Source organism: Penicillium oxalicum, chromosome VI, assembly GCF_001723175.1.
Source record: "Penicillium oxalicum strain HP7-1 chromosome VI, whole genome shotgun sequence".
NCBI lineage: Eukaryota > Fungi > Ascomycota > Eurotiomycetes > Eurotiales > Aspergillaceae > Penicillium > Penicillium oxalicum.
In genome coordinates this window covers 1,815,854-1,824,379 of record NC_064655.1, presented here as the reverse complement: position 1 = coordinate 1,824,379, position 8,526 = coordinate 1,815,854, and the positions used below count along the sequence as shown (strand labels likewise).

Sequence of the window (8,526 nt, the reverse complement as noted above, 5' to 3'; positions counted from 1 at the left end):
GCCCGGTGCTACCTATGTACCTTCTGCGACTGTAGACCCGAAACGGTAGACTAACTGTAACAAGTGTTCTGGCAACAGGTGAGATCTGAACGAAGCTATCTAGGTTGCGACCCCCGTATAGGGATTTCATGCACTGCTAGACTGCTAGCAAAGTAGGAAGTAATAATGCAGTTTTCTCTGCTAAGCAATGTTCCCAACTTACTAGTGTGACTTCCATCATGCTCTGATCACCTCCATATGAATTTTTCCTGAAGGAAGAGTGACTTCAAGTATAGAACTCAGCAGAGCTAGGACGCTGCCGAGAAGCAGTGAAGCTTACATGTAGTACTCCGTCCTGATTCGAGTCTGTTCTGCTTGGCGACATCATTTCCCCACGAGATTTGCCTCTTCCGCTTTGCGTACATTACCGACCGACCTTTGTCAAACTTCGAGGCCACAGGTTCCTTGAGCTTTTCTTTCTCTGTCTCTCTCTCTCTCTCACACACACATACATCCCTCTCTCCCTTCCCCTCTCTCTCACACCCCCACTGTCGGCTCCACTACTTTTACAAGATCAAAAGGGCTAGAGAAAAATAAAAACGAAATTAAAGCCCCGAGGGACCTTTGATCTTAACCAGCAGTCTTCCCGCTGTGACCATATACCATGGCATCACAGCAACGATCCTCCACGTCCGCCCTCACGACTTCCCTTCCCTCCGCATACGCCGCCAACGCAGATCAACTCGTGAATCCGTCCCCTCTGCCCTCGGAGGAAGAGCAAGAAAAGTTCCTATCCGGCCGACCCCGCGCCACACCGCAACACTTAGGAATTGCCCTTCAGCATGCACATCAGATCCAAGCCCAAAAGGACACCGAAACAATGATTTTGGACCGGATCATTGAGCTTCTGGAGCTGCCTTCCTCTCCGAATGCCGACCCAGCGGCCCCGTCTCCCGCCGATGCAAAAGCCTTCAAATCTGCCATGACAATCTTTCGCGCCAGCGACTACGACAGCCTCATCATGGAACGCAACAATGAGGGAAATTGTGGCTACACACTCTGTCCCCGCGAACATCGCCCAGAACGAGGCAGAAACCAATTGTTTCAATTTAAATGGGGTGCAAAAGGCAGTGGTCCCGGTGGACGCGGTCGCAGCATGGATATTGTCCCGCGCGACAAGTTACAGAAATGGTGCTCTGAGGCCTGTGCCGAGAGAGCCTTGTTCATCCGCGTCCAACTCACTGAATCGCCCGTTTGGGAACGACGAGCGGGTGAAGGTCGCAGTGCAGCAATTGAACTCTTGGAAGAAGCTCGCGCCAAACGGCCCCGACGCCGAACCGACGCCGCGCCGTCGGCGACATCGGTGGCGGCGGATCTAGGGAAAATGAAGATTCAGGACCCCCAGCGCGCACACGAGCTTGCTGTGGAGCGTGGAGACGCCAATTTGCCATATCACGGAGGGCGCATGGATGTTCAGATCAAAGAGAACGAACGGAGTCATACTTCATCGGCAAGTGCACCTCAGTGGCGACCAGAAGACGCCAAGGGAGGCTCGATCGAGGGATATGTGCCCCAGGATCGACGGGACCATGACGAGATGGACCTGGATCACGGCGATTTGCTGGAGCAGATCTAGTGGGAACGGCGCATGAGCCGAGCATGGATTGCTGGCGTTTTGGGGGTTTTTTTCTTTTTCCTACCCATTTAATACCCCTGGAGTATGACATTTAGCATACGCAACATGAATGGAAAGCAAATTCTACGCAATCATGCTACAAAGTTGGCGGAAAACACACAAGTTACAATGTAACCGCATGTGTAGTCGGAACCGCAAGCCGAAGTCATGCCTCGCGGAAAAACATCCAAGATGTTTTGTGGAAACTACGTGTGCTGTCTCAGATGAACGAGTAGTTCCTCCTGAGAGCAAGCACGCGAGAAAGGACAAATATTTGGCAATCAAGCGTCATCTCCGTGAGGAGAATCAGCGACACCTTTGTCAACGGGAATCGTGGTTTTTCATTCCTCATCCGGAGTTGGCCTCCATATTAGCTAACAACATAATAGCCAGGGTCGGGGACACGCCAGGAGTCGGCCGAAGACAAGACTTTTGTGATATCCGAGGATTCGGCTCCGCAATTCGAGTTTAGCGGGGACCGAAGCGGCGGGGGCGCTCAGCCTGCTGCTGCTGGGAGACGGTGACAACGTTGACCTTGAGGTTGTCGAACTATACAAGAACAAGTCTGTTAGATATGGTGGTTTTTTCGAAGATTGTCAATAGCCGGATTCAACTTACGCCGAGGGTCTTGAGGAGGTCCTTGGTATCGGCATCAACGTCGAGCTGGCCGGACTCGGTCTGGGAAACATCCAGAGCGGAGACCTCAGGAACGTACTGATCCTTGCGCTCACGCTCCTCCTCCTGAAGCTTGAAGGAGATACCGCGAACGGGACCACGCTGAATGCGCTTCATCAGGTGGGTGGTATAACCAGCGATCTATTGAGCGAAATCAAGTCAGAATGGCAATCTCCCTGGTATTTGCGTCGTTGGTCGTGCTTTTTCGTCGTACCTTGTTGCGGAGACGCTTGGAGGCAATGATGGCGATCTCATCGCAGATGCGCTTGTTGGTCTCGAAGTCGAGGGTGAGCTTGGGGTAGTAGCGCTCAATGATGACCTTGGCGGACCGCTTGACGGTCTTAGTACGGACGCGACCCATTTTGGCGGATGTTGTTGGCTGGACGGATGTTCAGTGACAGGAACTTGAGTCGTTGCCAATCTCAATCTCATTAGAGGCGTTTCGCTAATTCGTGTGCGGGTCCTTGCCCTAGTCTAGCCCTAGGTTGTCACGTGATAACATGTGGTGCAGGTGGGTTCAGCTGCCGTCGTCATGTGGTTTTGGTGGGTCACTGGCCCGGCGCTAATTGACCAGACCCCGGAGTAGGTAGCGCGACATCCAATCCGTCAACGATCGCGATGTTCAATTTCATCCGAGTCAAAAACTTCCTGCAGTCGCATCTGAGTACAGCGATTAGGTTCTGATCATTTGTGAGGCCAGCGAAAACCTCCAGGGCAATCAATGCTTCGTCACTCGGCAGTTTGAGGGTTGGAGTTTGGACTCACCACACTTGTAGAAAGGAAGTATGCCAGGCCTTGTCATGTTGAATGATGACGAGACTTTCTTTCAACCGTCTCTGAACCTACAAGTGACCGTGTGCTGTCATTTATTGGCACATGTCACTTCTGGCCCTTATAGTTTCCAGTCATGAAGCTGGTAGAATTATGCAAACGAAGAAAGTACGCAAGGACTGAAATGGGCCGCTGATGCCGGCAAGGATCTTGGGAGTAAATACAATGGCTTATGTCACAACTATGGAAGAGTCCTGAGACCTCGGCAAAAGAAATCTGGTCTAATCGTACAACGTTCTGCAATCTTACTTGCTACATCCCGAGCCGGTATATCACACGCTCTCATCCCTCTTTTGAGCACCCGCCCTGAGATCGTTCATGAGAAGGCGGGCGATGTCCTCTGTTCCCTTCATGGGCTGTCGGCCGGCCTGTGGCCGTTGTTGGTACCGAGGCCGGTCAAGACGGGGCACCATATTCGCATGGCGGTGGGCAACATCAGTGATGCTGGCAGGACCGGGCTTCTTGTAATCCTCAATCCCATAGGGAGCCTTGGAGGAAGCACCGGCACGGTAGGAAGAGAGCCCGATTCGACCCTCTGAGTCGACAGCGGCGCGAATCGGTGTGACCCAGTACTTGGCACCGCCGGGAATGGTCGCGTCGAAGAAGGTCAGGCCAGGTGGAGATCCTTGGTCCATGAATGTCATCGCATTCAGATCTTCAACGGCAATACCACCAATACCCGCAATGGCGCGAGACATGCGGCCGCGGAATCTGCCCTTCGGTCTCAGGATACGGGCCTCAACTGGACGTTGGTACGCCTGGGGCCCGTATTGAGGGTGATTATAGGTCAATGCATGAGATCTTGTGTAGGAAAGACCCGCGGATGGATGCGTCTTGGGCGGTCCAGTCACAGCATACTCGGCTGCAGAAAGCTTGGTGGCCGGAGACTGGTAGTACTTGCGTCCGATGCGTTCACTCGGAACAGCCGGGGAGGATGGTAGGTCCAGCAAGTCGAAAACGACCGGGCCCAGGGAGAATGGATCTGTCCTCAGGGTCTTGATATATGTCTGGAACTCTTCGTCGGTCACTTGAGGTGGTCGCAGATTTTCCAAATCTTCGCCGTTGTCCTGCGCCTGCTTGCGGGCCTCCGCAGTTCGCTTTGCCACCAGTCGCTCACGAAGCTTTTGTAACAACTCTGGCTTCTTCCTGGTGATCTGGCCCAGATAAGCGGCAAACTCCGCCTGGGTCATGCCTCCCAGCCAAGGGCCAGAATGACGGTACTGCTTCGCCCCTGGTTCCGCAAGACCACTGCTGGTCTCAGTGTTATCGACATGTGTCTCAAAAGGACTCTGATGACGGGGAACAATGCTTGTCGCGTAATTGACCTTAGCGGGCAAGGACATCGGCATGTGTAGCTCCTGAAACTTTTCAAGGGTCATGGTGTGATCGGCGGCAGATTCAAAGTCCGTGACATGTTCGTAGGTATCGAGAGCCAGAAGACGGACAACGGGTCTCGATGATTTTTCCGATGTTGACTTTGCAGGGAGAGGTCGTTTCAGCCCCCAATCGCCTCGAGCGAGCGTCTTCTGGGGCGTCACGATCGAGGCCCGGATCGGATGAGGGAGCGTTGCGGTTTCCGACTCGAACACTGCCCTGGACGATGGAGGGTCCTGAGGAGGCTGTAAAGCTTGAGGCAGCGCGAAAAGACGCGACTTCCGCAGGAGATTCGCCGTTGGCGACAGCCGAGCAGTCGCCATTTTGCTGAGTGCCTAATGAACCGGAGTCGTCAATGTATGCGTGAGAAAAGTTGACCGATGAGGCGGTAACAAGCCGGTACGGTGGCTCGCACCGACCATTGATGCAGCATCTTCCGTCCCTGGGGAGATCGGTTGAGTGGCATCGACCCGCTCATATGTAAACGCCATGACGCCTATGCCTAATGTCTAATGAATCCACGTCCATTCAGTATAGTGTTACATTTCACACCTTTGAAAGAATAAGCCTGGGCTGTATGTAGTTCCGAGACAATATGAGAAGAATAACCAGCTTCACTCTATTGCTGTGCTATGTTAAAACTTCTGAAAGCTCGAGCACAATTTAAGACAGATAATCAAGCTCCAGCATCCTGCAGAGACTTAACTGTGTCTGCCACAGTCTCTTTGAAGGGTCTGTATGTCATGCCCAAAACCTCCTTCGAGCGCGTAGTGTCTATCTCGTATAGTTCGGATGGGAAATCATTCGGGTAGTCTTTAGAGGGGAGCTTAGACTCCAGTTCCGGGTGGGTCTCGCGGACTGCCTCCACAAGGACCTTGTTGGAGAAGAACCCAGCAGCAACCAGGAACCTCTTACCGCCAGCCTCTGCAACCTCGATGGCGCGAATATGGGCCAGCGCGACATCACGCACGTCCACAAAGAGCCACATGCCTGTTGGAGGAATTCGCTCCTTAAACCGACCCTGGACGATGTCGCGCACACGCTGGTTGGATGTGTTAATGGCATCCAGCGAATTCAGGTAGCTGACGATTGGGCCAAGGACCAATGGAGGATTGATGGTGACAAGATCGAAGTTGGGCTTCTCCTTTTCCACGAAATCCCAGGCAGCCTTTTCCGCGAAGGTCTGAAATAGCATTCAAATCAGCGCACGGGTCCTTTTGAGAACGGAAACATGGAGGCATAGACGTACCTTGCTACCCCTGTATGTGTTTGCAGGGTCCATAGCCTCTTCCCATGTGACTGGATTCCATTCTTTCTCACTGTAGATCTTAGGGTGTTTCTTCCCGTTGACAATGGCAGCGAACGATGAGGTGATGACAACTCGCTTGACAGTGGGGGCATGCGCCTTGATGGCGTTCAAAATCCCAGTGGTGCCCTTGATTGCTGGGTCGAGGAAATCCTTCACGGGATCCTGCACATTGAAGTGGAATGGGGATGCCGTATGAAGGACGTAATCGAATGGAGGGTCGGACTTAATGGCCTGTTCTCGGTCCACTTGGGTTAGTACGTTCACTGGCATCAACGGGTGATGGCTTGATAGTCACTTGGTGACAGGGCTGACCTCATCGAAGGCACCATTTTGGGCTATGTCCTTGACAATCACATATGAGAGCTTTTCCTTGGGCGTGTTCGGATGATTCTCAAGAATGCGATCTCCCTTTTCCTCCGAGCGTACAGTAAAAACGGTGTCAAATCTACATGATCATCAAATCAGCATATCAAGCAACGGACACTGAAGTGGAAGGGGTTCCATACCCCCGCTGCTGGAGATAGTCAACAACGTGAGCTGCGATAAAGCCACTGCCGCCTGCAGAATTTCTTAGCTTCATAACGTGACCCTTGAGGAGATTTGATCGCATTTTACCTGTAACTAGAACCTTTACCATCTTGACAAAAGCAGGTGGAAAGTTCGCTCTATCTGTTAAAAGAGGGCTTGAGAATAAAGAAGAACAGATCTTGATATGCAGTCAATCTCCATCACCTTATATAGTTTTTTCTAGGGTATGGGTGCCGTCATTAACCCCCACTCTCTACACCGCACAGGACAAGGAATCGACACGGATGGAGTTAACCGGTCACGTCTGTCGGAGCTAGCGACATGGACTAGCATTAACAGCGCGTTACATCCGAAACGCTAACAACGACACCACCAGTTGATACCAAGGTTTGACTGGGCACCTTCTGGCTTTTTGTACTGACATGGACCGAGCACCCCCACATACCCCGAAGAAGTGTTCTCCTTCGTGGAGGGTTGACAGATCGAGGACAGACAAGTTGTTCGAGGCAGTCCTGTGAAGTGGCTTCGAAGGATATCGTTTGGATATCATGCCCTCGACACTGGCTTAACATGGCCAATGGCGGGGCCTAAACCTACCAAACGCTCCAGCTTAGATATGTAGGTGTGGTGACCGCCAACGGTGTGTATTCATACGACTGCATATTTCAAGTATAGCACGCTGAATTGACCATGGTTTCCTACGTAGGTAGACGGGAATGTGCTTCGCCGACAAGCATAAAAATCTCAAAGTCAGAACAAGGAACATCGATGATCTTGCGGGAGCCTCGTTCGGGGCGATCGGCAATTTGCGCGCGCATTTTTCAGCAAGACAATGGTTTCGTCAAACATCTTGCGTCTAAATATGTAGCTCAATTGTAGTCCTTAAATATAGACACCCAGAAACGTATCTTGAAGAGCTCTCTTGGAAAATCCCGAGGGGTACGCAGATGTACTATGAGTGGAGCTCGAGCCAGGTTCTTTCATCCTGTACTGGTTTCATTCAAGGAACCCCTCATTACCGACCTACAGCAGGTCAATGCACGCATGTGATCTATCTAATCGACCTGGGCGATAAAAATGAGGGCGGCCACCAAAGCAACTGATCTACTATTGACTCACTTAAACACCCCAGCGCTTAGACTCATAGGAATTATGCCCACTGTCCTTGCGCTTGCGACAATGCAGGACCGACTGAACTTCCATTAACTTGCTAGTAGTGCAAGTACTTTGAGAGGGGTGATGTTATCCCGCCCCATTTCATTAAATCAAGAGGCGAGTTGAAGTAGAGGACCCGACAGCCTTGAGCCTTTTTATGATAGGATTCGAATTCGAATTGACGTTTACGTGTACTGTACGTAGTAGGTGATTTTTCTCGAAAACATCTCGGCGGATATGTACATCGTTAGACACATATCACGTGCCGTGATGCTCTCATGGGTTTGTTGACACCGCTTTTCTGCCTAACTATTGAAGCTGCCACAAGCTTGCCCGAAGTGAGTTCTCATCAGACTTGAACCACCATGAGGTAAAATAGTCCCACAAAACGATGTTTCAACCTAGGTACAGATCATAAGTCATGCTAATGGAAAGAATTCGGATACAGCCAACATATAGAAGCGGTTGAGGGGGTTTGCTATTTGTATAGCTTTGCTTTGTTCTGTCACAGTTTTGCGCGCGGATCAGCATTCGGCAGAATCAAGCACGGCAGCCACAAAACGCATGAGCTAGGGCGGTGACATTCTGCCATTCCGTGCTCTATATAAGGTTAAATGTCTTTTCTATCACTGTCCTTCGGGACATTTGGTCAAATGAAAATATACAGAGAAGATTAGCATGGCCCCTGCACTAAGGATGACACGCTCAATCAAAGAGAAGCTACCAGTTTTTTTTTCATTGCAGAAGCATGGTTGAGATAGGAGCAATGCATGAAGTTTCAGCTACCGGTGTTCGATTCGCGGTGAGGTCGCCATTTCCTTTTTCGCCTCTTATTTTTTTTTCCTCCCCCCTCATAGCCACTGTCTGCGTGTCACCTCCATCACAATCTAACCCGACGGGTCTTTACAGCTTCAAGGTCTCCTCAAAGTGCACTGCTTCAACTTACATGCAAAAGGTGAAGACGTCGTAGATCGCGGGGCTACGGTGCCTCCGCATAAGG

At 51.3% G+C, this 8,526-nt stretch overlaps 4 protein-coding genes across 4 annotated transcripts; 1 reads left to right on the top strand and 3 right to left on the bottom strand.

Moving 5' to 3' along the window:
• Positions 1 to 643: 643 nt before the first annotated feature.
• Positions 644 to 1,615, top strand: POX_f07924 (uncharacterized protein; the record flags this gene model as incomplete). Its single annotated transcript, XM_050116711.1, has 1 exon — positions 644 to 1,615. The coding sequence occupies one exon, from the start codon at positions 644 to 646 to the stop codon at positions 1,613 to 1,615; it is 972 nt and encodes a 323-aa protein (XP_049966850.1).
• Positions 1,616 to 2,122: 507 nt separating this feature from the next.
• Positions 2,123 to 2,690, bottom strand: POX_f07923 (40S ribosomal protein S17; the record flags this gene model as incomplete). The annotated part of the gene is made up of 3 exons (XM_050116710.1): positions 2,123 to 2,203; positions 2,273 to 2,470; positions 2,544 to 2,690. 3 exons carry the CDS (start codon positions 2,688 to 2,690, stop codon positions 2,123 to 2,125), a joined length of 426 nt encoding a protein of 141 aa, XP_049966849.1.
• A 742-nt stretch (positions 2,691 to 3,432) lies between these two features.
• POX_f07922 (uncharacterized protein) lies at positions 3,433 to 4,857 on the bottom strand (the record flags this gene model as incomplete). The annotated part of the gene is made up of 1 exon (XM_050116709.1): positions 3,433 to 4,857. One exon carries the CDS (start codon positions 4,855 to 4,857, stop codon positions 3,433 to 3,435), a length of 1,425 nt encoding a protein of 474 aa, XP_049966848.1.
• A 353-nt stretch (positions 4,858 to 5,210) lies between these two features.
• On the bottom strand, positions 5,211 to 6,480 carry POX_f07921 (Ketoreductase azaE; the record flags this gene model as incomplete). The annotated part of the gene is made up of 5 exons (XM_050116708.1): positions 5,211 to 5,717; positions 5,784 to 6,074; positions 6,156 to 6,288; positions 6,350 to 6,401; positions 6,459 to 6,480. The coding sequence occupies 5 exons, from the start codon at positions 6,478 to 6,480 to the stop codon at positions 5,211 to 5,213; spliced, it is 1,005 nt and encodes a 334-aa protein (XP_049966847.1).
• Positions 6,481 to 8,526: the final 2,046 nt, after the last annotated feature.